Source organism: Drosophila melanogaster, chromosome 2L (assembly GCF_000001215.4).
Source record: "Drosophila melanogaster chromosome 2L".
Classification (NCBI taxonomy): Eukaryota; Metazoa; Arthropoda; class Insecta; order Diptera; family Drosophilidae; genus Drosophila; species Drosophila melanogaster.
The window spans coordinates 3,466,131-3,491,622 of NT_033779.5; the positions used below are offsets into that span (position 1 = coordinate 3,466,131).

At 43.5% G+C, this 25,492-nt stretch overlaps 6 protein-coding genes and 2 long non-coding RNA genes across 13 annotated transcripts; 6 read left to right on the forward strand and 2 right to left on the reverse strand.

Annotated features, from left to right (window-relative positions):
* The first annotated feature begins 26 nt into the window (after positions 1-26).
* ND-PDSW (NADH dehydrogenase (ubiquinone) PDSW subunit) lies at positions 27-1,204 on the forward strand. Of its 2 annotated transcripts, NM_143715.3 has the most exons (4): positions 27-98; positions 186-286; positions 657-932; positions 1,003-1,204. In NM_143715.3, the coding sequence occupies exons 2-4, from the start codon at positions 205-207 to the stop codon at positions 1,122-1,124; spliced, it is 480 nt and encodes a 159-aa protein (NP_651972.1). In that variant the 5' UTR covers positions 27-98; positions 186-204; the 3' UTR covers positions 1,125-1,204. The 2 variants fall into 2 exon arrangements, with proteins under 2 accessions (NP_651972.1, NP_722908.1); NM_164537.2 differs by having other exon boundaries at positions 27-286.
* Positions 1,205-1,211: 7 nt separating this feature from the next.
* Pif1 (Pif1 DNA helicase) lies at positions 1,212-3,874 on the reverse strand. 2 transcript variants are annotated; one of them, NM_001298658.1, is made up of 2 exons: positions 2,820-3,874; positions 1,212-2,767 (listed from the first exon to the last, which is right to left on the reverse strand). In NM_001298658.1, exons 1-2 carry the CDS (start codon positions 3,762-3,764, stop codon positions 1,721-1,723), a joined length of 1,992 nt encoding a protein of 663 aa, NP_001285587.1. In that variant the 5' UTR covers positions 3,765-3,874; the 3' UTR covers positions 1,212-1,720. The 2 variants fall into 2 exon arrangements, with proteins under 2 accessions (NP_001285587.1, NP_608782.1); NM_134938.3 differs by having other exon boundaries at positions 1,294-2,767.
* Positions 3,875-4,051: 177 nt separating this feature from the next.
* Positions 4,052-6,234, forward strand: CG31776 (uncharacterized protein). The gene is made up of 4 exons (NM_164538.5): positions 4,052-4,550; positions 4,604-4,946; positions 5,007-5,429; positions 5,536-6,234. Exons 1-4 carry the CDS (start codon positions 4,084-4,086, stop codon positions 6,193-6,195), a joined length of 1,893 nt encoding a protein of 630 aa, NP_722909.2. The 5' UTR covers positions 4,052-4,083; the 3' UTR covers positions 6,196-6,234.
* A 238-nt stretch (positions 6,235-6,472) lies between these two features.
* Pgant4 (Polypeptide N-Acetylgalactosaminyltransferase 4) lies at positions 6,473-9,208 on the forward strand. Of its 2 annotated transcripts, none has more exons than NM_164539.2 (4): positions 6,473-7,172; positions 7,232-7,574; positions 7,640-8,068; positions 8,138-9,208. In NM_164539.2, the coding sequence occupies exons 1-4, from the start codon at positions 6,673-6,675 to the stop codon at positions 8,798-8,800; spliced, it is 1,935 nt and encodes a 644-aa protein (NP_722910.2). In that variant the 5' UTR covers positions 6,473-6,672; the 3' UTR covers positions 8,801-9,208. The 2 variants fall into 2 exon arrangements, with proteins under 2 accessions (NP_722910.2, NP_001137779.1); NM_001144307.2 differs by having other exon boundaries at positions 6,605-7,172.
* Positions 9,209-9,234: 26 nt separating this feature from the next.
* lncRNA:CR45372 (long non-coding RNA:CR45372) lies at positions 9,235-9,928 on the forward strand. The gene has a single exon (NR_124048.1). It is a non-coding gene; the product is annotated as a long non-coding RNA:CR45372 (long non-coding RNA).
* A 284-nt stretch (positions 9,929-10,212) lies between these two features.
* lncRNA:CR43928 (long non-coding RNA:CR43928) lies at positions 10,213-11,518 on the forward strand. Of its 2 annotated transcripts, none has more exons than NR_124049.1 (2): positions 10,213-10,881; positions 10,947-11,518. It is a non-coding gene; the product is annotated as a long non-coding RNA:CR43928 (long non-coding RNA). The 2 variants fall into 2 exon arrangements; NR_073709.1 differs by having other exon boundaries at positions 10,721-10,881.
* A 785-nt stretch (positions 11,519-12,303) lies between these two features.
* Positions 12,304-13,482, forward strand: Thor. Of its 2 annotated transcripts, none has more exons than NM_057947.4 (2): positions 12,304-12,630; positions 13,055-13,482. In NM_057947.4, the coding sequence occupies exons 1-2, from the start codon at positions 12,486-12,488 to the stop codon at positions 13,261-13,263; spliced, it is 354 nt and encodes a 117-aa protein (NP_477295.1). In that variant the 5' UTR covers positions 12,304-12,485; the 3' UTR covers positions 13,264-13,482. The 2 variants fall into 2 exon arrangements, with proteins under 2 accessions (NP_477295.1, NP_001285588.1); NM_001298659.1 differs by having other exon boundaries at positions 12,392-12,630.
* A 1,142-nt stretch (positions 13,483-14,624) lies between these two features.
* CG15414 (uncharacterized protein) lies at positions 14,625-24,941 on the reverse strand. The gene is made up of 2 exons (NM_134940.3): positions 24,702-24,941; positions 14,625-15,786 (listed from the first exon to the last, which is right to left on the reverse strand). Exon 2 carries the CDS (start codon positions 15,784-15,786, stop codon positions 14,824-14,826), a length of 963 nt encoding a protein of 320 aa, NP_608784.1. The 5' UTR covers positions 24,702-24,941; the 3' UTR covers positions 14,625-14,823.
* Between the last annotated feature and the right edge of the window lie 551 nt (positions 24,942-25,492).

Sequence of the window (25,492 nt, forward strand, 5' to 3'; positions counted from 1 at the left end):
TGTGACCACTACCTCGAACAGCTGATTTCAGTGCTCTGAGGAATTTTCGCAGTTACGAACTGCGGTCCTACAACAAATTTTAACACTTAGTTTTTCAAGTAAATATGGTTTTTTAAGTATTTTCCGTCAAAGGAAAGCGGAAAACCTTGGAAATTATTTACTAACAGCTCTTCCGCTTACGCCAGGTGGTAGGAGAGCCAGAAAATGCCGGAACCGCGCAGTCCGATGGCCAGTTTTGCCGAGTCGGTGCTGAATGTCATCGATGGACCCATAACTTGGTTCCGTGGTATGTAGTCCACAGGGATTCCCAATGGCCATGGTCATGGGAGTCTCCAGATGCTGCAAGTTTGCGTTTCCTTTGGCCAACGATCGGAAAAACCGGACAAATTCCAGACAATTACATAATGACATAACCTCAACTCGCAGTCCATTTGTTTTTGTTTACACTGTATTGCTGAAATGCTAAAATGTTTATAATCAACCGTTTTAAGTAATTTCTAGCTAGCGCAAACTAAATCTCTTAGAATACTAGTCGGCAGCCCTTAAATGCCGTCCGTTACTATATAGTTCATCTAGTCAAAGCGGGATCATGTTTTTCAACAGAAATGCATTACAGCTAGTATATTTTATTAATGCGCCTTGTGTTAATCCCACAGAGAGCATTGTGGAGCCGAACCAGCAGAAGCAGAATTGGTACCACCAGCGCTTCCGCCGCGTTCCGACGATCGACCAGTGCTACACGGACGATGCCGTCTGCCGTTTCGAGGCCGATCAGCAGTTCCGCCGGGATCGCATGGTCGACAACGAGATTGTCAACATTCTGCGCCAGCGCTTCGAGGACTGCACCCTCTACGAGGCACCCGATCACATGGTCAAGTGCAGGCCGCTGATGGATCAGTACGAGAAGGCCACCGAGAACTGGTTCATCAAGTGTGAGTGGAATCCCTTACCCATCTTCTTTAAAGTTGTATGTGATATATAACGAGATATAACCCATTATAGATGGCGACTTGGGAGGCTACGCCAATGCCAAGACCGCGTACATGAAGCAGAAGCATCGTCTGATCTGGGAGCGTCGTCATGGACCAGTGGGCAGTGGCATGAAGGAGGAGGCCGCCCATTAAACTCCGCTTTTATGATGATGTTTTCTAGTTTCATTATCCGTTAAAACAAAATATACACGCCGTAAAACGATATTCCCAAGGATTGAGCTTTCTTTCAATTGTTTCAGTGTAAATTATAAGGTAAGAGCTACTAGGAATTATTTATTACTACAGCAGTTTCAATTCATTTGTCTATTAGTTGCATTTATTCTTAGTCATGTTTTTCTTAAAATAAATATTAATATTGGCGTTTGATATAGAATTTTGGCTATAGACTAGCTTAAAACTAATAGTTCTCAAGATTAAGAGCCTTGGTTAAGTTGTTCCAGTGAGTAAAATAAAGTTTTTGCCTGCGTACTGCAATAAGTTTACAGAATATAGTGATAAATCATAAAACTCACACTGTAATTCTTCAGACTTTTTCGAAAATTTAGACAATTTCAAAAAGAGTTCCATAATTTCTCATTTTTTAAAAAAAGGAATGCACAGTCCATAAATCATTTGCTTTTCTTAAAAAAAGAAAAAATTACACTTTTAGAAATAGATACCAATAGATAGGCAATAGTGAAATTTGTTCAAGCTTTCTAGAATTACGCTATCTTAGATTACTTTCGAGCTCAGCTAATCGAGACCAGCGGCTTGTTGATGAGACTCTTTTTGAGCTTAGCCAGAGCGCTATTTGCGGCCTTGTCTCCTGGCTTCTTGTCCTTGTTTTTGGGACCCAATGGTATCATGGTTGTGTCCATTAGCTTGCGTCTGAATCCCTTGTAGAACTGCAGCACGTGTGGATTGGCCCACACTTGCTTGGCGTCAAAGTCCAGGATGCGAATGGACTGCAGGGATTTCGCACGGGATAAGGCCACATAGGCCTGTCCAGCCTCAAATACTTTGGAAAGGGACATCTCCACGCAGTCGAGGGTTAGTCCCTGACTCTTGTGTATGGAAAATGCCCAGGCTAACTTCAGTGGCACTTGGCGTCGTGTTATATGGTTTCCTGAGGCGGTCTTTATTATCCACCTTTCGTGCTTGCAAACGTATTCCTGGTTGTTTTTGAACCTTACCACTGGCAGATCCTTCTCCATTCTTACAACGACGCCTCGAGCTCCGTTCACCAGTCCATTGGATATGTTTATATTCTTGAGTAGCATTACTTGGGCGTTAACTTTTAGGTACAACTGAGATGGAGCCTGGATCTGTTGATCCAGTGTCCTGGTCATGCTGGCATCGGAGTCGTCAGCCTTGAATAAAATCTTGTCGCCATCGAGGTTTTCCAGCTTGGACTCGTTAATGGAGTTCGCATCGTTTGTGTGGGAGCAGAGTTGAGTGGCCAGAATGCCGTTTCCCTCAATTTTCTGCTTTGATGTAGCTGCAAGTCGACTGGTTATGGAATCGTTCACATGGCCAATTCGGAGGTGGTTCAGAATCTTTACAAACTCCGGATCCGATTGCCGATGCACTTGCTTCAGTTCGTAGACACACTGGATGCAAGTCTCCCATGCGGAGGACTGAAAGCAGAATCGTTGCTGGGGCGTGGCAGTGGGGGCTGCACCAAAATCTCCCTTTATGACCGGAGGCAGTTGCAAGAAGTCACCACACAGGATGAGCTGTATGCCGCCAAAGGGGCGATCATTGCGCCGAATGTGACGTGCGACGGCTTCAATTTTCTGGGAAAATAATTGTTAACACCTTGCTGAATTCAAAGTAAAGATAAAGTACCTCAAAGAACTGTCCGTCCACCATGGAGATCTCGTCAATAATCAACCGCTTGCACTTCCTCCACGTCTGGGCATTTGCGGGTCGGGAAGCCAGCTCCAGACACCGCTGCATGGTGGCGTCTCCTCCTCCTATGCCAGCGAAGGCGTGCAAGGTGGTCCCACCGATCAGGCAGGCTGCCACTCCCGTGGAGGCCGTGGCCACCGTTCCATCGGGCGGCAGGGCTGAGATGATCCTGCGGAGCAAGAAACTCTTGCCAGTGCCTGCTGAACCGGTGAAGAATACGCTCTTGCCCGAGGTGCACGCCCGCAGGACTTCCATTTGCTCCTCACTGAGTCTCAGCGACTCGTCGGTAGTCGACGCATATAGTTTCTTGGCCGCGGGCATGGTGCCCCGTTCCTTCTCCTCCTTGAGCTCCTCGAAGCGACGCTTTTTGGCGCCCTGGGGCGACGGCGTGGTCACTGACCCCTTGGACAACAAACCCGCCTTTTTGCGCGCCAAAATCATCTCGGCCGTGGTGACTGGAGAAACGTCGTTAAAGCTGCTTGGCTTGCCTGACATCAGGTGCTCGCGGAGTTTCTTCTGCAAGGTCGCATCGTCCGGCTGGGATCCTCCCTCGTTTCCGTTCATTTTAACGAAGATCGTCCGCAGGAAGAACATCAAAGTCCCCGGCGGTGCATTCGATAGATAGAGGGTGCACTTCTCCGCCTTGAAGTTGAAGGTGGCCTTGCCCTCGGACATGAACTTCTTGTGCACCATCAGATCCTTCAGCTTGAACTTCAGGGGCTTTAGTTTCTCCGGCGTCACCTCAACAAACAATTCACGCAAATCGTTCCGCACCAGGCGCAATGTGGCAGTCTTGTAGGCCAGTTTGCGACCCGTGATGCCCACCGCATTGGTCCACTCCATGTTCACCGCACAGGTGAGCACTGCGTCATTGAGATCCATGGCGAAATTAACTTCACTTCAGTCAGTTTCCGATTAAATTAAATTAAATACAAAAGCCAAATCTTTTCCATGCGCTTGGTCGCCGATCGGCTTATCGATATCAGCGTAAAATTATCGATATCACATCGGATGGCGTGAACGCATCATGATCGTGCACAAGTATGTTATAAAGTAGCAAAGTTCCACTCCAGGATCAGCTGTGTTACAATTCCGTTACAATTTAAATTGCTACATTTAAGGATTACAAAACAAGTAGGCCAGGAAAAGTAATTTGCTATGCCTATAACTTTCAATTGCACACTAATTAAGAAATATCACCATGAATGTGGATCTGAGATTGATTGTGCGCCTGTTGCTGGCCATTCTATTGACTTCCTTGGTAACTACCATTTTAATGGGCAAGCAGATACACAGAAGACTCGTGAAGTCCATGGTCAAAACAACCGGCGAAAAGGATAGTTTGCCAGCAAGGCAGCTCCCAAAAAGGGAGATCAGCCCGAAGGTCGCAGATTTCCCACCACCACTAACACTGAACCAAACTGAACTGGACATCTTAAAGATCCAGCGAAACAATAGTTTCCGCCTGCCCCAGCAAGAAGCTATTAAGGAGTGGCAGGATGCGATTTTCTTTAAAGAGGATAGTAACCGCAGGGGATTGGGTGAGCAGGGAAGAGCAGTTCAGTTACCAAACGCTAAATTAAACCCCGATGATTTCCAAGACTTCTATGCCGAACTCTCCGATCGCATTCCCCTGAACAGATCCTTGCCGGATACCAGACCTATAAGGTTAGTTCCTATGAAGTTTAAAATACTATACAATTTAAAGACTAAGAACTTAGTTGCCGGAAACGGAAGTATCTGGAGAACCTACCCAATGTGACAGTGATAATAGCCTTTCACGATGAACACCTAAGCGTTTTGCTAAGATCTATAACGAGCATTATAAATCGATCTCCTGTTGAGTTACTCAAGCAGATTGTGCTCGTGGATGACGATAGTAATTTGCCGGAATTGGGACAACAACTGGAAGAGATTGTGGCTCAAAACTTTCCGAAAATTATTCACATACTAAGACTTCCAGAACGACGTGGTTCCATCAAAGCGAGAATGGAGGCAATCAGGGTGTCCAGCTGTCAAGTTTTGGTCTTTCTAGACTCCCACATCGAAGTCAACACCAATTGGGTAATATTTAAAAAGGAATCAATTAATGTGGATAAATCTAGATAATTTCCTACTTTATAGTTGCCTCCCTTGCTGGAACCTATAGTTATTAACCCACATATAGTCACCCGTCCCATTTTGGATGCCATCTCACGCAAGACATTTGCCTATGCCAAACAAAATACGATGACTCGCTCCGGTTTCAATTGGTGGCTTGAGTCTGAGAGCTTACCAATTTTTCCTGAGGATAAAAGTCCTGATTCCACACCCTACCGTACACCGGTTTTATCAGGAGCTATGGCGATTGACAGGAACTATTTCTTGAATCTGGGGGGATTTGATGAGCAGCTGGACACCTGGGAAGCCGAGAAGTTCGAGATAAGTTTTAAGGTCTGGATGTGTGGTGGAATGATGCTGTATGTACCTTGCGCCCGGGTGGGTCACATAGGTAAAAGACCCATGAAATCGATTAGTAGTCCAGGATACCACAATTTTCTGGCCAGGGTAAGTGGAAAAACAACTCAAAACATGGGGGGTGGCGTATACGTAATATATTGTTTAACCTATTAAGAATATTACAACATAATTTAATAAGAGGATCTCTCCCTAGAACTACAAGCGAGTAGCTGAAGTTTGGATGGATAATTACAAAAAGTATGTGTACGACAAGAATCCGAAGCTCTATAAGATGGCCAATGCTGGTCTGCTTTTCCAAAGGAAAACCAAGAGAAATGCTCTGGAGTGCAAGACCTTCGATTGGTACATGACCAAGGTGGCTCCGGATTTTCTTAAAAGGTACCTAGCATTGGATTCGCCTTTGGTTTTCTCCGGGGTCATTGAAAGTGTGGCATTTCCTGGATTCTGTGTGGACTCCCTGAATTGTAGACACACTAAGCCCGTGGTTTTAGCCCGGTGCACTGGGCATAATTCAATGCCCGGCGAGCATCAGAACTGGTCCTTAACGCAGGATCATGAGATTCAACTGACGAACAGCAAAGATGATTGCTTGGAAGCGCAGGGCCTACGCTCAAAGTCGGTGTGGCTCTTTCGTTGTCACAAAAATGGTGGGAATCAGTACTGGTACTACAATCACCGTCATCGGTGGATCCAACAGGGCCAAATATGGGTGTGGTGCCTGGAAGCCCAATTGGCTAGTGGTCATAAGGTTGGCAAGGTTCTGGCCAATAAAATCTGCGATAAAAACCAACTGGAACAGCAGTGGAAAGTTGGGCGAAATGCGCCATATGATCCACAAAGGGAGCCTCATTAATATGTATAGCACAGCAATTATTAAAATAAATATTTAAATACAATTTTAGATACGAATTTTGCCTTATATGAAAGTATGCCTTCAGATACAGATGGCGCTCACGCCAATCCCCAGCCCAGTTCAAAGAGTGCCTGTGCAGATGGCGCCACCATGACGCGCGCTCCGCTAATTTGAATTCGCATGCAGAGATATTTCGTATATTATTGTTCTTTTCGCCCGACTTTTTCTCAGGTGAGTGTGGGATCTGGGCCTGACCTTACACGTCACCGGGCAGCCGACTCGTCTGCCACTGATTGATAGTGGAGAAGCGTGTTTTTTGTGGCCAACTGAAAATGTGAAAACTTCTTCGCCGCCTTATCACTGAGTCGCGGTTTCCCAATTACACTAATGGCTGTGCTTTTTGCCAGGTGGCTGCTCCTCTGCTGCATCGGCATGCCAGCAGTCAGTATTTTGGACTTCCGCCGCCAAGACGTCCACATGGCCATAAAAAAGAGATATGTAAAGCGCCTGTTGCGCAAGGTGGTCCTCCTCTTGGTGGTCATCGTCACTGTGTCCTTGGTCACCACTTTGGTGGTCGAACGGCGAATGAAAAATGCGGCGGAGCTGACGGAACAACTCGATCCGAATGGAGATCCCATAACGCCCGTTTTTAGGGCTGCCAATATACATCCAACTCGGAAAGCGCCACGACCACCATTTCAGGATCGCAACTCCGTGGTAGATATTCCGAGAAGTGACAAACTCCAGGGATTCCGACTACCGGAACCGAAGGGAGAGCGCAAGGATTGGCACGACTATGCGGCCATGGAGGCGGATAGAAAGCGATCCGGTTTCGGTGAGCACGGAGTAGCCGTAAAGATCGAAAATCCCGATGAGAAGCAGTTGGAAAAGGAGCACTACGAGATGAACGGCTTTAATGGCCTCATATCGGATAGAATCTCCGTCAATCGATCTGTGCCAGACCTCAGACTCGAGGCGTAAGTACATTCCCCATAGCGTGTTATCAATAGTTAAAACACTTATCTTATCTTTACAGTTGCAAGACCCGGAAGTATCTGGCCAAGTTGCCCAATATCAGCGTGATTTTCATCTTCTTCAACGAGCACTTTAACACCCTGTTGAGATCGATATACAGTGTGATAAATCGCACTCCACCGGAATTACTTAAGCAAATTGTGCTCGTGGACGATGGCAGCGAGTGGGATGTTCTGAAGCAGCCTTTGGACGACTACGTCCAGCAGCACTTTCCACATCTGGTGACTATAGTGCGCAATCCGGAGAGACAAGGTCTAATTGGAGCCAGAATAGCTGGAGCCAAGGTGGCAGTGGGACAAGTGATGGTGTTCTTTGATTCTCACATAGAAGTCAACTACAATTGGGTAGGATTTTCTAGTAAGCAATATGTTTGGATACAGAAGAATACTCTATGTTGCTATATTTACAGCTGCCTCCCCTGATCGAACCCATTGCCATTAATCCCAAGATCTCCACCTGCCCCATGGTGGATACTATTTCGCATGAAGATTTCTCTTACTTTAGCGGAAATAAGGACGGAGCACGAGGTGGATTCGATTGGAAGATGCTGTACAAACAGCTTCCGGTTCTGCCCGAAGATGCGCTGGACAAGTCCATGCCGTACCGGAGTCCCGTGATGATGGGCGGTCTATTTGCCATCAACACGGACTTCTTTTGGGATCTGGGCGGATACGACGACCAGTTGGACATCTGGGGCGGTGAGCAGTACGAGCTGAGTTTCAAGATCTGGATGTGTGGCGGTATGCTGCTGGATGTTCCCTGCTCGAGGGTGGCACACATATTCCGGGGACCCATGAAGCCAAGGGGCAATCCAAGGGGACACAACTTTGTGGCCAAGGTGGGTGCTACTCTCTAACCAGTTCTACTTTTTTAATTCTAATTATATTTGGTTTTAAATCTCATTTAGAACCACAAGCGCGTGGCAGAGGTTTGGATGGATGAGTATAAGCAATATGTGTACAAACGCGATCCGAAGACCTATGACAACCTGGATGCCGGAGATCTGACCCGCCAGCGTGGAGTTCGAGAGCGACTCAAGTGCAAGAGTTTCCACTGGTTCATGACGGAGGTGGCGCCTGATTTCCTCGTCAAATTCCCGCCCGTGGAACCACCTAGCTACGCCGCCGGCATCATTCAGAACGTGGCCAACCCGGTCTATTGCCTGGACAACATGGGCAAGTCCACCGAGGAGGCGGTGGGTATGTTCAGCTGTGCGGACAATAGGACCCATCCGCAACCGAATCAGTTTTGGGAGCTCTCCATATTCCGAGACCTCCGGATGAAGGGCTTCGATTCAGTGTGCCTGGATGTGCACGAGGGACCGCCGAATGCCACCGTTTGGATGTGGAGCTGCCACAGTCAGGGTGGCAATCAGTTCTGGTACTATGACAGGCAAACCCAAAGGTTGGTTCACGGAGAGAACAACAAGCGCTGCCTGGAGGGATTTGTGGAGAACGGCATAGCCAAGGTGGTGGCCAATTCCTGCGAGAATGGCAACGATCGCCAGCGCTGGGAGTTCGGATTCGTGAACCACACTATGCTGGACACCTTCTACGATGGATTAAAGTAGACTTTCATCCACGAGCCACTAACAATTCGAGTAACCACAGGCCAGATGTCGATCGGTTCAGGTCGGGGACCGCGATCGTCACGGGTTTAGTTCATTGTTCGTTGTGAAGGTTTCTGAAAAAAAAAGTTCGCTAAGTAAATTCCATTTTTCCATTAATTCTTGCCCCATGCATTATTGATATATGGCAGCGGAAAGTGAAAGATCTGGACAGGCAGATCGCAATCGGAGCGAGGATTCTGTCCGATCGCGAGCCACAAACTCTGATCTTTATTTGCTGTACGTACACTATATTTAGGTATTAATGTTTCGAAGAGATCCTCGACTACTTGTAAAGTTAAGAGATCGTAACTATGTGAAATTAAACAATAATAAAAGTTACAAGTGTATTGTAGAATCAATAAATACCTTAAACATTTTCTTTTTATATAATATAGATGTAATCGATGTAGTGAGAGCATCTGTAGTACTTCTTCACTTCCGATTTGAATTTTCGACTGTCGCAAAACCTTATCAGCAGGGCTGTTGACCTTTCTACAAAAGGAGAAAGAGGAGTCGGTAAGAGGTAGCAGACACCAGATAGACTAGAGAAGTTCCCACCCCTCCGAGGTCTGAAGTCCGAGATCACCAAAAAAAAAAAAAAAACCAGACATATTGTTAAGCTGATGTAATTTAAGACGCAGTTGCGCGATTGTCCCAGGAGAGGACGAAGATCGAAGATCCCTGGATGAATGTGGATGGATGGCAGCAGGCAATGACTTAGCGTCAAGCTGTCTCGATCTTGGGCTGGCTTTATCCTTATCTATGCAGTTCATTATCTACCAAACGAAAGCACATGCTAATTTATAGACAACGTGATGTTGTTTTGCTCATTTCCTCCGCATTTTTTTTCTCGTCGCTTTTCATATTTTGTGCATAAACAAAGTCAAGTGATTTGATTTTTTGGCCAACGCGACGGCGACGCCGCTTCTCAATCGGATTCACCGAATGTGGGTCATCGACGTCAGCGGAGATGGGGGTCTTATTTGCTTCGGAAGATTCCCTTTGTTAGGGCAGTTCACTTGTTGATGGGCGTTTGGTAATAGATAACAAAAATGGTCAAGTAGTACTTGTATATCTGCGAGTTTTCTTGGAAACTTACTTACCACTGAATAAAATGTGATTTCCATCTTAAGTAGGATGGGTAGATAATAAGCTATATGATATTCACTCTATAAATAATTTGAATTGGTAAACCACAATACATAGTCCTAAATACCTTTATATTATATTGCAATAATACAGCACATTCATTGATTTGATTACCACGTGTATTTGGCAGAGTATATAAATATCATTGGACTTTTTTGTTTACGTTTCTCATGGTTTTCGCTCTAGCCGAAAAATATAAACAAGTCGATGTCGTCTAGCCCATTCACAACCATCTCAGACTCGTTTGGGAATAGAACCCACCGATGGTAATGACCCACCGTTCGTCCGTATGTTTCACGCAATTCGATGGTGCAATTTCATCAGCCTCCCCGAAAAAGATTTCATCCGAATTTCACTATATATGTACGTATGTATTACCTGTCCCCCGGCGGATGGGAAAAACACCCCTCGGCGCTTAGAGAACCGGCTAGGAATATCTCAAGACGCATTTTAACTTGGCTGCAACGCAGTAGGAAAACTGCCTGCCGTCTCTTTCCTCGCGGCTATAGGCCTGTCTCTCTCTCTTTGCGCAGGTACATCATATTGTATCTGATGAAAACGAAAGCAAAATCCGAACTGGTTTCTTCGAGGGTTGATAAGCCCTAATGGAGGTGGAAAATGCGGAGAAGAGCCGCTCTCTCACCCAAAAAATAAAATATATAAACATATCAGCCGGCACGTAGGGCGGTTTCTATGCTGTGGACTACGTGCTAGATGACACGGCAAAATTGTCCGTGTTTTTCGTGTTCTGGCTCCCTTGTTTACCGTTTACTACTTTGGGGGTCAGTTGGCACCCAGCTAACTCCCACCCCCATCTAGTGTAATTGATGGATTTGGGTCATGCTTTCCCCAATTCAAATATGCTCCTCGTCACATGGAAATCTACTTTCAAGGTCTGTCAAGCTTCCCCATTTAGCCATCATAAATATTAGCACGCTTAAGTATCGACCTTGTGCAGATTTCTAGGTGGGCGCCATCCCCTGTCCCACATCGAGATCATGATCGCCGCAGATCAACACACGTGGCCACCTTTTGTCAACCCCATATCCCTCGGAATGGCCCGTGGCCAATATCCGAATTACGTCGAATCGTGGGCGCCAACGTAGGCAAAAGTTCCTGTAGCACTATTTACATGCGTCCAACGATTAAATATCGTCAACATCGCCCCCGCATAGCTAAAACCGCTCGTGCCGCTGCTTGGATCCACCCTATGCTTGCTGCGATCAGTGGGGCATATTAGTTTGATTCCAAACAAGATATTCCACCTCAAAGAACTTGGGAACTAATAAGGGTTCGATCACCAAATTTGGTGATATGATATATGTATTTCTTTAGATATGTGCGCTAATATTAAACGGCTAAGAAGTCAATGTGCCAAAGAAAAGATATTAAATATGTATGTTTCATATCAGTCAAGTTAAATTTTGATATGAGCTAAGCGTACTTTTGGATTGTGCACTCCTAAATATAGAAATCACGCTAAAATTGCATATCTAAGTAAATAAAGCAAGTAAGTTATGTAAGACGTGTATCTTTTCGTGATAATTATTTCAAAACGGCTCGTGCCAGATAATAATGAACACTTTCCGCCTGAAAAAAAGTGAAATGCTGGGTATCTTTTAGCCCATAAAAACCTGCAATATCGTTGCTCAAATTGCTATGCTCCGCGAGTTCGCACATGCATAGAAGGCACTCATAGCCTACGTCACGATTGCCGGCGACGTGTCTTTATGCTAATTAATGGTATTTCGCGAAAACGAGTGCAAAATAATGGCCCCATGGAGAGAGCGGCAGTACTTCACGAAATTCTGCGGAACACCTCTTGACTCCCAGACAGCCATAGATAAGATCCCAATTGCACCTGAGTCATCATCATTTCCCTAGCAAGATCGACAATAGACTTGGTTTTTAGAAAAGAATGCGATTGGCGTTTAGTGCTGTTGGCTAACTTGTTTACCAATAATATTGCCGTGCATTAAACAATAACAAATGACCAAAGATAAACAAGAGCTCAAGGCGAGAAGCCCCTCAAGACAGCCCCCCACCATCGCTACACCCCTTATCATCTAGAACCTCCGAGGTGTGCAGGCTGCAACAAAAATAAGAACAATAGGGGAATATATTAGAATACGGCAATAACAACAAGAACCAGCCGGTTTGTCATAAACTACGCAGAAAATACACCAGATAAAAACAAAAAACATCAGCCGACCAAGCAGAATAATCAGGCGAGAGAGCAGGCGAAAGAGCGAGAAGAGAGCGAGAGAGAGTAAGAATGGGGGGGTATAAATAGAGCCACACTTCGTAATACCGCCAGCAATCGCCTAGCGAACAGCCAACGGTGAACACATAGCAGCCACACAAGCTCTATAGCTGATACAAGCAACGAAATACAAACAACGCAGTTTGTGTAAACAATCAAATTGTCGCAGCCATATCGAGTGTGCTTACACGTCCAGCGGAAAGTTTTCGAAACCAATCCAATCAATCAGCTAAGATGTCCGCTTCACCCACCGCCCGTCAAGCCATCACCCAGGCCCTGCCCATGATCACCAGGAAGGTTGTCATCTCGGATCCGATCCAGATGCCCGAGGTGTACTCCTCGACGCCCGGCGGAACCCTCTACTCCACCACTCCTGGAGGTAAGTTTCGAAAATTGGAAGCTGAGACTACATCGAGTATTATTAAGTTCCTTCCGGAAAGTGGAGTGATTTTCTTATCATTAGATATGATATCAAGATGAAATTAATCAACATATTTCGAAAACATAAACAAGTATACCGTTTCTTTCCTTTGCTCAAACAACAAACAAGCTTTTGTTTGAGTTGTGATACATTATTTTTGTAAAACTCACTCACCATTTTTTGGCTGATGAAACTGGGCCATCTCGCCGAGTCAGTCAGTTGGAAGATAATCCCGAGCACATGTTCCACAGTTCGTGACTCAGAGTAGCGCGGCAAAGAAGCGTTTACTCAGCTGGCTTATCAGTGGGGAACTTTGAATACCTTTCTGATGCAACGCAGACCACCTTGACTAATAAAAATTTCCGCTTTCCTATAATTCCAGGCACCAAACTTATCTACGAGCGGGCTTTCATGAAGAATCTCCGTGGCTCCCCATTGAGCCAAACTCCGCCGTCCAACGTGCCCAGTTGCTTGCTGAGGGGAACTCCGCGTACTCCCTTCCGCAAGTGCGTGCCCGTCCCCACGGAACTGATCAAGCAGACCAAGTCGCTGAAGATTGAGGACCAGGAACAGTTCCAACTGGATCTGTAGGGGGTGTGGCGTGTACACCGCCATGCAGCAACTGCCAAATCCAACTAGTTCTTAGATGCACCCACTAAAACCGATCTTATAAGCTTAGTGTACCCATTAACTAGATGCTAAGTTCTTAGTTCTTCCACCTTGTTTGTTCTCTCGGTCATATTGACCCCGTTACCTTGTAAAATCGTAGATCTTAAGTAAAATGCAATAAAAAAAAGGCACACATTATTTAAAAGAGAACCACACCTTCCATTGGGATTCAGTAGCTGCCAATTTACAATTATAAATTTTAATTTATGTTTGAGAAATTCAGTGCCAAATTACTTTCTTTATCGGCAATTCAACCTTGGCAGGCCACGCGTTATGTGATAGAACACTTTCCACTTCACCTTGAGTCAGTTTCGGTTTAGTAGTATTTTCGGCAGTTTGTTGAACTGTTTGAACTGTTTACGAAGAAATTTAGCGAAAGGGGGCTTTTTGGGGGGCGGTACACATGTTAGACAGCTGGAAATACCGGCCGGCTTTTTAGTTAGCCAGTCAGTCAGTGGCCCCAGCAGCGCGTGTCCCACTTATTGCAAAGATATGCATACATATTTATAATGTATCCAAAAACCGGCAAACAAACGCCACAAAAAAATAGATCTTTAAGAAACTGCGCAGTTGGGAAACGACCTCGCCTTTGGCCCCCGCCCCGCCCTTTACCATTTTTCTTATATATACAAAAGTAGTGTGCTGAGCACATGTTCGTTCAGATAGACCGATCCCTTGTGGTCCAACAACTACATCCGACTACACTCGACTAATCCCGGCACGTTCCAGACCCATTTGAATATTGCGCATGAATAATTACCTAATCGCAAAAAGTGTTTGCTCGACAAAGATTTAGCATCGCAGTGCAAAAATTCGACCGCACGAGATAGTGCAAATAGTGGATCCCAGATGCTTACAGAGTTATAAATATAAGGCAAACCAATTTAATTCAATCTGTAAACAAAGCCAGACAGTCAAAACAAATTGTACAAACTAATTAGCTTTAAGTTTGAGTTGAAAAAACAATGGCTTTGGCTATTAAAACCTCAATGAATATCAAACATAGCCATAAGTTGGTAGTTGCGCTAATAATATATAATTATGAAGATAAGAATAGTTAAGAATAATTAAATATTAGGAGGGGTTTAAAACTTCGCGCTACAGTTCTTAGTATTATTTATTACCAATACTATCATTCGACTTTTAAAATTGTAGTCTACTTTTCAGCGTTAGCGCATAAAGTTGTTAGTTCCTTAAACGCCCGTTTTTATGGCTTTTCATTATGGCGCCACTGTGCTAAATATGAAACTTGAAATTTCATCCAATTAAAATTCGTATCACTTAACCATATTTATATTTATTTGATCAAGTTTCGATGTTTCGCATAGGACAAATGTACAAGAATCTCAAATAGTTTAATAGCAAGCTTACGGTCTACACAAAAAGTTGTTTAAACTTGTTTAATTACATATTTACAATAAAATATACATATTTTCATAGACGTAGGTGCGGATGTGTGCGCGGACAAGGAAGGTAGCCTCTCTACTTGAACCTCAGCAGGTTGTCCACTCCGCCAAGCGGACCATGACCGAAGTGCAGGGCATCCGACGTGGATTCCGATCGAGTGCGTGCCTCCAGAACGGAGGCCACCCGCTGCTGACCACTGATGTAGCCCAGGGATCCGGAGCCGAGATACACATTACCGTTGGGCAAACGCACAAAGCCCAGGCCGCCCGATCCCAAGGCAATGGCATCCCCTCCCGATGCACCACCCTGGGATCTGGGCTGGATGGCAAGCTGCTGCTGCTCCAGCAGCAAGGAATTAGCCCGTGAGTCCAGCTGGATTCCATTGGCGGATGGAGCACCAACATGTGCTCCATAGCGATCGAAGAAACTCGTTCCGGACAGGAATGGAGCCGGGGTCTCGTCTATGTCGTTGTCAATAATCTCGATGACGGCATATTGCTTCAGCTGCCTGCCATTGGCCACGTAGGATTCTCCGGGCGAGATCAACGCCTGCTTGCCGAAGGGAATGCGCAGATTTCCTCCCGCTGTCAGTGGAGCTGGTCCCGTGGGCGGCACCACGATGGGCGTGGCAAGAGAAGTCCTTGCCGGCGGTGGAGGTCCGTAGATGGGTTTGAAAGTGGGCGTTCCGTGGAAACTTATAGATGAGATGGGTGCAGCAGCTGGCGGTGGAATATATGTGGAGACCACCGGCTTCGGTGGCAGATAATGACTAACGATGCTGGCAGCCGGAGCTGAGGGACGACTCCTGGGTATTGGAACTCTGGCCGTGGGCAGTGGAGGAAGTGCCGGAATCGGAGGCAGTGGATGGATGGTGGGCAGCGCACTGAACTGGTGACCCGTATACACCGATCCTGCGCCCGAAGGTGCCGAGGGAGCCGTGGGTCTCGTTGGTCTGCTGTAATGGTAGCCCACATCCGCCTTGGCCAAGACCAAAGATAGAATCAACAGACCCAAAATATTCAGTCGGTGGTAAGGCATCTGGAATTGGGGAACAAGAGGGAATTTCTTCAGGAAGGTGATCAAATGAGTAATTCAAAGGGGAGACATAAAGTTGGTCGAGGTATTAAATCTTGGCACACATGTAATTGCTTATGTGACATCACATAACCGCTCAATCAATTAGATAAATGTTTAATGAGCAGCCGTAAACATAATTGAACCGAAATCACTCAACTCCAACGGTTGCCGGTGTCTATAAAAGTGGATACCCTGTACATTGTACGGGTATATTTACACTATCAAGCTTAGGTTTAAAGGAGGAATTGTAGTTATGTTTGAGTAGTAATATTTCTATGTTAACTGTAACCACTTTTGTTGATATCTTTTGTGTTTATTGTTTTATGAATGAGTAACCGCCATTCGCGCTGCTTTCAATCTCTTTAACTTTACTTTTTGATAAAATTGATTTAATTTTGCGGTGTACCGAGCTAAAACTAACTGGTTGTGGCCGGCCGGTAAATCGGTGGATCGGTGAATCGCTGAGTTGCTGGATCGAGGTAACCGCTACTGTAATTGGCGTGATATTTCATGCGGAGATCATTGCCCAAGGCGGCGATCGTAATGGAAGGCGGTGGTCAGGGGAGAGCCACAAGCTAATTAGCAAATCGGATCGCAAACATCTCGTAGTCACCGGGGGTCTTGCCTCCATTCACTCCCCACAGATCCCCCTTTCGCAAATCGCCAGCCAATTAAGTCAAATGGCTGCACTTAATTGGATATTTATATTCATTCGTCCTATTAACACTTCCCACACAAATAGCCCTCCTTGGTGCCGCATTATCAATCTTCTTGGGCGCACTAAACAAAGGCAAACGGCAAGGCGGGCGGATTAATGATATTTATCAACTGGCAGTCGCCACTACTGAACAAAATACACTGAACAAAAAAATTTGTATTTTTTTGTCAATGATATGTAGATGTTACCAAGAGTTCAACGTGATTTTGGATTTATATTAAGAAATCCTTTATATACTTAAATTTAATGTTATATTTTCAGAATAATATATACATCGAAAGCACAATCTATTTCTCTTTGTGTAGATGCAAAAACAAACAGCCACTGCAACTGGCAGCAGGTTCAAATTCAGGGGCCATGACTAGAAGGCGACAGGGGGCGGAAAGGGGGCGTGGGCAGTGTGCAGCGCAGTGGCGTGTGGTCATTGTTGTTGCCCCTCTTGCTACTCCACTTTTTGTTGTTGTTGTGGCTGCTGCTGCTGCTGCTGCGTGGGCGTTTCTTGGTGTCAGTGGCGGGTTCAGATCATGCATCGAGTGGCAGTTGTTTGCCAGCTCACTTGCTGTTGTTTACATAAAAGGCGTTTAATTAAGTCATTAACAAGGGGAGATAATAGTGCATGTATCTATGTACCCCACTAAAATGATTGCAAAGTAGTTTTTATTGATCACTTTGCTGAAGTTAATAGATAATTATCCTAAAATTTTTATGCTGTTAAGTCATGTTTAACTATGCTGTTCTAAATTTTCATGTTTCTCTTTCTTGCAATGAACAAGTTTGTTGCTTAAGTCTTTCGTTTCCTACCTTTATGATGAATAAATCTTCTGGCACGCACAAAAATCCCCCTATCCTAAAATCCCAAAGACCAACTCTAATAGATTTGTAATAAATTATGCGCTCTATATGCACTGTAATAAATCAATAAATTGCAGAAATACGCAACTTTTTGCCGGTCATCGATTTATGCCGTTTTTTCCATATTTTTTTGCGTGCGCTCCATTTTTTGTTTGCATACTACGAAAACGCACTTTTTTCTAAGCTGCCAGCGTGTGCCAAGCAGACAGAAGGGGTTTTTCTTTTTTTTTGTATCGAAAACTGGAAAAACACACGTCATCGAAAAGCAATGAAGGGGGATCCGCGACAGTTGGAGGTGACAGCTGAGACAGTGGATGGCATGATATGAAATCTAAAGCACATATGAAACTTAAGTGTAAATAAGAAATTGTGGTAATAAAATGAAACTAATCGGTTATAAGTCAGAACCTCCTCCATCACAACGCCCCTGTACTGGAAAGGCACTTGGCCAGCAGGCAAAACGTCAACTTGCGTGTTGCTGGCCACTTCGGGCTCAATGAATGAATTGCATTGATTGAACGACTCACGCACCTCGCTTTGGGCCAGGCTTTTTCGGCTCCGGCCCAAACGCACATTGCACTATAAATTGTGTGTGGATTTTCCGACAGCAGGAAAAAAGGGGCGGCAGTGGGCGGTGGAAAGCGGGCGGGAAAAGTGTGTCAATGCGGCTCGGACTCGCTTTGATTTGTCGATAAGTTTTGCGTGGCACATTTCGGATGATATTGCGTCACAGATATTGTAGCGGATTTTGTTCATTTTACAACGCCAACGGAAATTAGATTTTTAGCCAATCGGTTAATTAAAATCCTTCGGCCGCGCCAAAAAAAAAACTGCGTTTTTCCCCACTCACTTTTGGCCAAGAGCCAAAGGCTAAGAAGTTGCGGCCATAAAACGTAATCAATGCGTTGGATATTAAGTTACTGCGATGCAGTAGTCAGGATGTCACGTTACGGCCTCCTCCTCTCCAGGAGTTGTGCAATGTGCTCCATGCCCGAATCTTTTTATACATTTTTTGGGTTTTTCAGATTAGCCGAGGGGCGTTTTGTTTGGCTTTTCGCATTGCGTCTAAACTGGTTTGATAAACTGGTATCAATTGGCATCGCTACTTAAAAATCGCGAGATGATGGAGCAGGGTCGGAATGCGAATTGGTTATTGCTGCGAGGGGGTAGCTAACAAAGTTGCCAGCACATTAATCATTGAGCTGTACATCCTTGCACGGCGACTCACATGCCGAAAATGAGCATGTCCAGACCGAGTGGACATATCATGACAAATGTTGCGTATGCGCCGCGTTGACCGACTAAGAAACGTGAAAGGAACACTGCTGGAGTTCCTTGACGGAGGAATACTCTTACGATCAAATTTTTAACATTTTAAATAATTAGTGTTTAAAATTGTACAATAAGTCAAGCGACTGAGCTAATGATAAAAGTTACACTTTAAATTGCTTTCCAGTTATATTAACTAAAAATTTAGTTAGGCAATAAAATGTCTGTGATAGAAATTGCAATGCATTAGTTAAGCTATCTTTATATATTCCCATAAAAAATCCATTAACTATTCTATGGCCATCAAACCCCTTCTCGACTTCGCCTTGCTCCAATCGTTTAAGGGTACTCAGAAAAAAGTTATCAAATCGAACGACAAGTTTTTAATTACCAGCATAGCAAAGCACAGCACTTTCAAATGCGTAAACTAGTTGTCTGCCAGACAGTCAGACCATTGCAGATTTCAATTAAAAACTTTGAAAACCCCAGATCCAGACATTGCAGCCAGCACACATAGTTTCTCGAAAACTCGAAAACAGAGTCCAAGACCGAGATCCAAAGACATGGCCCGATTAGGGTGTGTCGCTGAGTATCTCCCTCTGATGAGGCGGCTTTTAGTGGCTTGGACATTCGGGCCTTAGGGGCGATCACAGATCGAGGATCTGGGCAAGTCCGGGGGACTCCAGGGGACGGAGGACTGACAAAATTTGCGTAAGTTGCCGGCGCGTAACTCGAGCACTGCCTTTCCAAATGGCTTCCAATCTGGCCACGCAATCTTGACCAGGTCCGAGCTGCAAGTTCGGGCCTCCTTGTTGGCCAGTGCACAGGAAGAAATTTACGACTTCTTACTAATTCTTTAAAAGGGACACGTTAATTTTCAATTAATTGATATAATATAATTATTTGATAAGACTTAAGAAAGTAAGCATGTCAATATAATGTGGAACTTATTAAGAGGGATAAATTGTGTTCTGTGTACCCCACACAGCACTAGGAAAATTGTTTGACTTGAGGCGTTTTTCGACGCATTTTCCTCTTGCGCTTTTCAACTTTTTTCACGCCAAACGTGGAACGCACTTAAAACGCCGCTAATTGATGTCGTTCGCAGGCAGCAGGTTGCTTGTTGCAAGTTGCTAGTTGTCGCGGCCAGTTGCAACATCTATCTCGGAATCAAATGATCCTATCTGTGTGGGTCTATCGCGTTCTGACCAACGTTAATTTACTTAATCACTCATGGTGGCGGCTTAAATTCTTTTCGGCAATTAAAGCGGGTGTTCAAGCGAGACTAATTGCATCAAATAGTTTTCGCAGCCTGCTAACTAAGTAATGTTCTTAGATTTAAAAAAATAACGAAAGGTCTAAAAATACTTTGTATCATTTTTAAGACAGCAGACAATGTTGGCATTGAAAGTTTCTTAATTACAATACAACAAGCCGGATTTGTAACAGTTGGAAAGTTAATCAGTGAAGACATGAAACTGGAAACTGTTGTTAGCTGTAATTAGTTGAAGAATTAGGTCAGCAGTGGTGAAGAAAAATTTCAGCAAATCACTGAAAAATTCTATATAACAATAAGACATTAAAAAAACACATTAAAGACTGCTTGAATTAATTTTTTAAAATAATTTTATTGGATGAAACCAATACCCCACCTCAAAGCACAGTTCAAGGCAAACTTCACATAGTGCTCGCACATTTTTCAGCCTTTATTCTTTGCGAAACCGAAATTCTAATCAAAAGCTACGCCTTAGTGACCAGGCCACGCCCACATGTGCGTTAGCTTACGCCAAATTGAATGCAAAACGCAATTTGTAGTTGAACAAGCTTCGCGAGGAGGGGTAGAAACATTGCCTAATAACTTGCATCAAGTGACAGCCGACTTGACCTGGTTACAAAAGCGAAAAATAAGCATAAACAAGAAGTAACATGTGTACGAAGTATAATGCTATATAAATGCCAATAAAAATGTTTCAATAAGCTGGGACAGGTGCCAACAGCTATGCAAATGCAACAGCACACCAAGAGCAACACATCACTGCAAAATCGAAGGCAACCAAAATTAAGATCCCGAGATTATAGATCCACAGTGAGTTAAAACTACTAAGGGGGGCGGGTTGACAACCATGCTACCCAAAGGCAGATTCAACCCGTTTTCAAATCAAGTTCGTTGCCTCAGTCATTCGTTTTTGCTGGCAGCGGGCTTTGGCATTTTGATATAGCAATTAAAACGGAATTAAACCGAACCCAAAGCAAAGCTCAACCGAAATTCATCACAAATGCCAGCGACATTGGACGAATTATTCGAAAGGTTCTGCTAATTGCGAAGTTCCAGCAAAAGTGTCAACCACCGAGTACCGAAAGGGGCGGTGTGACCTCCAACACATTCTAACGCCCGCTGACATATCACGAACTTTGTTCGGGAAATGCAAATTGAATTTGGGCTCAGGTAGCTCCGCCGATCGATTTGCATAGCACTTATACTCGAAACTCGAATTGAGAAATCGCTAAAAAGAGATTCGAATTCGAACGAAATCGAAAGGGGCATGTGCGTGACTGCCGGACTGACTTGAGTAACTCAACCCCATTTGAACTCGGCCCACAATCAATATTTTTGCCAATTTGAACTTTTGGCTAACCAACAATATTCGCCGCCTCGGGGGAAAATGTGAATATCAGGAGGCAGAGCAACAATGGACCGGATCAAATCGGTTACTTCTTAGAAATATCTTCAATCCTCAATTGGATAGTTGCAAAATACCAGTGGGAGCTTGTATTAAAAATAATATTTGTTTGGAAAAAGAAAGGAATTGTTGCTTAATTCTGAACTATATATATGCATATATGCATTCAATCAACTGCTTATTTACCCAGAGGTCAGTGGGTGGAAACCCTTTCGACAGCTTGAAGATTTTTCCAGTCTTTTAAACCAATCTCCCGCTGGGCTCAATCAATTTTGGATTCAATCCTCAGTGGCTGCCCTTCTTCAGCTGCGGCTTCGATTCCATTTAAATTTTCTGATTGTTAGCCGATATTAAATGCTCGCGAGTTTTGTAAATACTTTCAATTAATTCGTCGGCCTGCCCTTGTTATAGTTTGCTTTTCGATTCGTTTCGACTCCGATTTCGATATTCAATTCGCCTGCACGGGATTTCACAACAATTGTTTGTTTTCCTACTGCTGCTGTTGTAATTGAACTCTGCACCGAAATGTTTGCTTTGGTTAATTTGTAAATTGAACATTTAGCCCGCGAAGATACAAGAGTTACCTAATCCAACTGGCCCAACTGGGCGCCGCCCACCCTTAATGAACCCAAAGTTGAGAACGCCGCCACTCCACCTTCCCGTCAGAGGGTAATTAATGTAAGTCTCGAAGGGGGAACTCAATTAGTAATTGTCTGTCTCAGGGCCCGTCTTGTGTTTCTGTCGCTGTTTGTGGCTCCGATTTTGACTCGGAGGCTGGAGTGTCTTGTAAGGTTGTCGGGCGAAATGTCAACGGACTTGTACGCATTTCTGGGTGCAGCTCAGACTTTGGCTTGTGCCTCACCCATGGTTCTTTTCTGGCCTGGCCTGGTCTGTCATGGAATAGCCAGGTCTGGTTTGTTTTTCTTATTTATTAAGTTTTCTGCCATAAATTGAGCTCACTTGAATTTCAAATCCATGTTCACCTGCTCCATTTACCCCCGAGGGAAGTGACAGAGTTCTGACTTGATTATGACACATATCTTGTGGGGAAATCGAAATGAATTCAAATAAAAGTCATTTAACTTTGCTTCATTAATTTGGCTTACTTAACGGCTTTGCCAATAGTGTTAATTAAAATGACCCAAAGATGTGCCAGGCTATAGTATATCATAAAAATAAATAAGAGCCGTTTTAAGTAAAGCGAAGATTGTATACTCTAGAAGCAACCATTAGATGAGATTAATGGGGTTGAAGGTAGGATTCATTTGCAAATGCATAGAGACAGTCAGCTATCATACAAATAAACAAGGCTAAAAATTAAGATGTATGAAATTTACTGGCTCCTCACTAAGTACTACTTACTTTTATAATTTAATTGAAAGAGGGCCTCAAATCACTCAAGTTGTAAACAAGTTAAAAACTGTAAAATCTTTTAAGCTAAATTGAGAGTTTCCTAGAAAATTAATCAACATATTTCTACACGTCATCATCTTATTAAAACGAAGTGTACACCTACATAGAGATAGTGAAATGGAAATTATGCAATTCACTGGCTCAAACTTTGAATCATAAAAACTCAATAAATTGTTGACAATAAAATATATACTTAAGAAGCTACAAAACAGACTTGATCGGTGATAAATATCTGGGGGTATCATCACGCACTTAACCTTGGCTTCGTCAGCTTGAAAGACAAACAACTATCGAGAATTATCTCACTTGGATACTTCCAGGTCTTCTTTCAGCATTTCCATTCGATGTCCAGTTTTAGTTTTTGTGTGTTCGTTGCAATTAAAAGTCGTGGGAATGAAATTTGCATATGCAAATTCGATGATGGAATATAGTGCGAGATTTGCGATTTTTTTATGTGTCTGCTTTGCATTGGTTTCGCCAAGTTTTTTTGCAATGACATTGAATGGTTAGTGTGTAACAATTTGCAAAGCTTGTCACTCGCCAGTCGGAAGCTTGAAAAGGTGGGGTTTTATGAGTCCGCAGAAAAAGGGAAATGAGAGGGGGATGATGCTGCCATAAATTTGTCGACTTTTAGTCAATCAATCAAAAGACTTAGGCAACGAACTTGCTTTTCGTTTCGGTTCCGAAAGAGCACTTTTCAGCTGTAACCACATTTGTTTCGACAATCTGCATTGCATTGTATTTAAATTTATTCTGTGTCTGATTTTATTGGACCCACCACGTAGACAGGGCAGCTGCATTGCCAATGGCTCTATTTCAATTCAGTTTCCATTTCGATTTCAATTTGATTTTCGGTCTCGGGGCTGACATTTTCCACTTCAATTCGAATGAACTTTATCGATGGATGTCTCCTGACGGTCGCTGTTCACTCAATTAAAATTAATATGCAAATTAGTCTGTCTGCCACCGTGTGACGTCTGTCAGGCAGATTAAAGCGCAATTCGCTAGCAATCTCAATGGCCAATTCAATTTAAATTGAACCTAATCAAAATAATCCGTAATGAAAACACACTTGTAATTGTCAATCAGCAATAAAAAGTCTATGTTTCTTGGCTGCAAAAATAGTTGATCCCCCTGAAATCCAAAGTCTGTTCTATTATAACTTAGCACAATTTGTATTCATTATAGCTAGCATATTTCCGCAATGCAAGAGCCTAACAAAAACTAGGCAAACTGGTATGGATATTAATAAATTTTAGCCACTGAAAGATTTCTATTTTTCTTGGTATAGATCCTCTTGAAAAGTCTATAATTTGTATGAGTGCTTATGCAATCTTTGACATTTTTTTTTATAAAAATCACAAACATACCCATTAGCAAACAAAATGTTCATAAATAAATAGTTCTATTCAAGTTCTTATACTTTAATTTCAAACGAAAATGAATTTATAATTTATAAAATATGCTTTTATCATGCTTTTAATTTATTGCAAAACGTATTGAAAGTCGATTTTCGTTTAATTGGTTATTAATGCAATCTGCGACATTTTATCTTGAAGAGCTTCCAAAAAAAAAATTAAAGAATATAATAAAAGCTTATTATTAATGGACCTTTGTGAAAGCTTGAATTACTTTAATGCAGGAATAAAACTCATTTATGATAACGAACGAAAAAAAGATTAATATTCCCTTTTTATTAAATTTTTATGCTGAGAATGTTAACCAATTTAAACCGGATCTTAATTTTGGTTATCAGAAACCATTTTCTATATTAGTCAATAAAGTGTTCAAACGTCAAGAACATAACTGAATATAAACAGCGCAGGAACACAAAAAAATGCATCATAAATAATAACTTTTTTGCTCCTCGGAACTTTCGTGCCAAGGCAGATTATTGAAATGACGATTTCAGAAATTTATGCCAAAAACTGGATCACTCTTACCTTCACTTTCGTTTAGAACTCAATTATTTGATGTATCCAAATAAAGTGTATATTCCGCTAGCTGCAAGTATACCTATGCGTTTATTTTCTTAAAACATTAAAGCACTGGGGAGTAAAAGAATATAAAGGATATAGAATCCTGATCCTTGAATGCACTTCACTTCCGCGCGATTCAAAGTCTCCGATTTGATAGAGGCGTTCGCGACGCTTTCGGTTTGAAGGCGTTTGCTCCACTGAACCACTTTTTATGCAACGCCAAGTAGAAGTAGCCGCCGACTCCGAAAGTCCGGCACTCCGAAAGAAGTGCCGAGTGCCCGATGAAACGAAGCAGGCTCTTCGGTTCGGGTTCAAGTCTTCGCTGACGAGGCTACCGAGGAGATGCGATCCCATTCGACCTTATACATAAAGGCGCATCATAACCCAAGGATCATATGCAAATGACCGGATTGAGATTGTCATCTTGAAGCACCTGATGGCTAACCACTCGACTACCGATAATTAAATTTCGCATCACCATCAATTAGAGACCGAGGCAAAGGCCACTCCCTGGCCCCCTAATCTCGGTTATTATTTATGGGCGTTTGGATAAATCATGATCAAATTGAACTATAAATCGGAGAGCTGAAAATTGCCGCCGGTGGCCAAGCAAAATTGGTTCAACATTTCATATTTCAAATGCTCGATCAAACAAATCGTAAATTGAATTCGGTCTCTGCTGCAGCCGCACAGGCTTATGACTTTATTTGGACAATGGGTTGCTCGCGGATCGATGCGAGGGTTTATCAAGTCAT

Coding starts and splice junctions, on each gene's coding strand:
- Thor (NM_057947.4), top strand. CDS start 12,486: ATGTCCGCTTCACCCACCGCCCGTCAAGCCATCACCCAGGCCCTGCCC. Junction 12,631..13,054: donor CTACTCCACCACTCCTGGAG/GTAAGTTTCGAA, acceptor CTATAATTCCAG/GCACCAAACTTATCTACGAG.
- CG15414 (NM_134940.3), bottom strand. CDS start 15,786: ATGCCTTACCACCGACTGAATATTTTGGGTCTGTTGATTCTATCTTTG.
- Pif1 (NM_001298658.1), bottom strand. CDS start 3,764: ATGGATCTCAATGACGCAGTGCTCACCTGTGCGGTGAACATGGAGTGG. Junction 2,768..2,819: donor TGGACGGACAGTTCTTTGAG/GTACTTTATCTT, acceptor TTATTTTCCCAG/AAAATTGAAGCCGTCGCACG.
- ND-PDSW (NM_164537.2), top strand. CDS start 205: ATGCCGGAACCGCGCAGTCCGATGGCCAGTTTTGCCGAGTCGGTGCTG. Junction 287..656: donor ACCCATAACTTGGTTCCGTG/GTATGTAGTCCA, acceptor TTAATCCCACAG/AGAGCATTGTGGAGCCGAAC. Junction 933..1,002: donor CGAGAACTGGTTCATCAAGT/GTGAGTGGAATC, acceptor AACCCATTATAG/ATGGCGACTTGGGAGGCTAC.
- Pgant4 (NM_164539.2), top strand. CDS start 6,673: ATGGCCATAAAAAAGAGATATGTAAAGCGCCTGTTGCGCAAGGTGGTC. Junction 7,173..7,231: donor CCAGACCTCAGACTCGAGGC/GTAAGTACATTC, acceptor TTATCTTTACAG/TTGCAAGACCCGGAAGTATC. Junction 7,575..7,639: donor TAGAAGTCAACTACAATTGG/GTAGGATTTTCT, acceptor CTATATTTACAG/CTGCCTCCCCTGATCGAACC.
- CG31776 (NM_164538.5), top strand. CDS start 4,084: ATGAATGTGGATCTGAGATTGATTGTGCGCCTGTTGCTGGCCATTCTA. Junction 4,551..4,603: donor CCGGATACCAGACCTATAAG/GTTAGTTCCTAT, acceptor CTAAGAACTTAG/TTGCCGGAAACGGAAGTATC. Junction 4,947..5,006: donor TCGAAGTCAACACCAATTGG/GTAATATTTAAA, acceptor CCTACTTTATAG/TTGCCTCCCTTGCTGGAACC.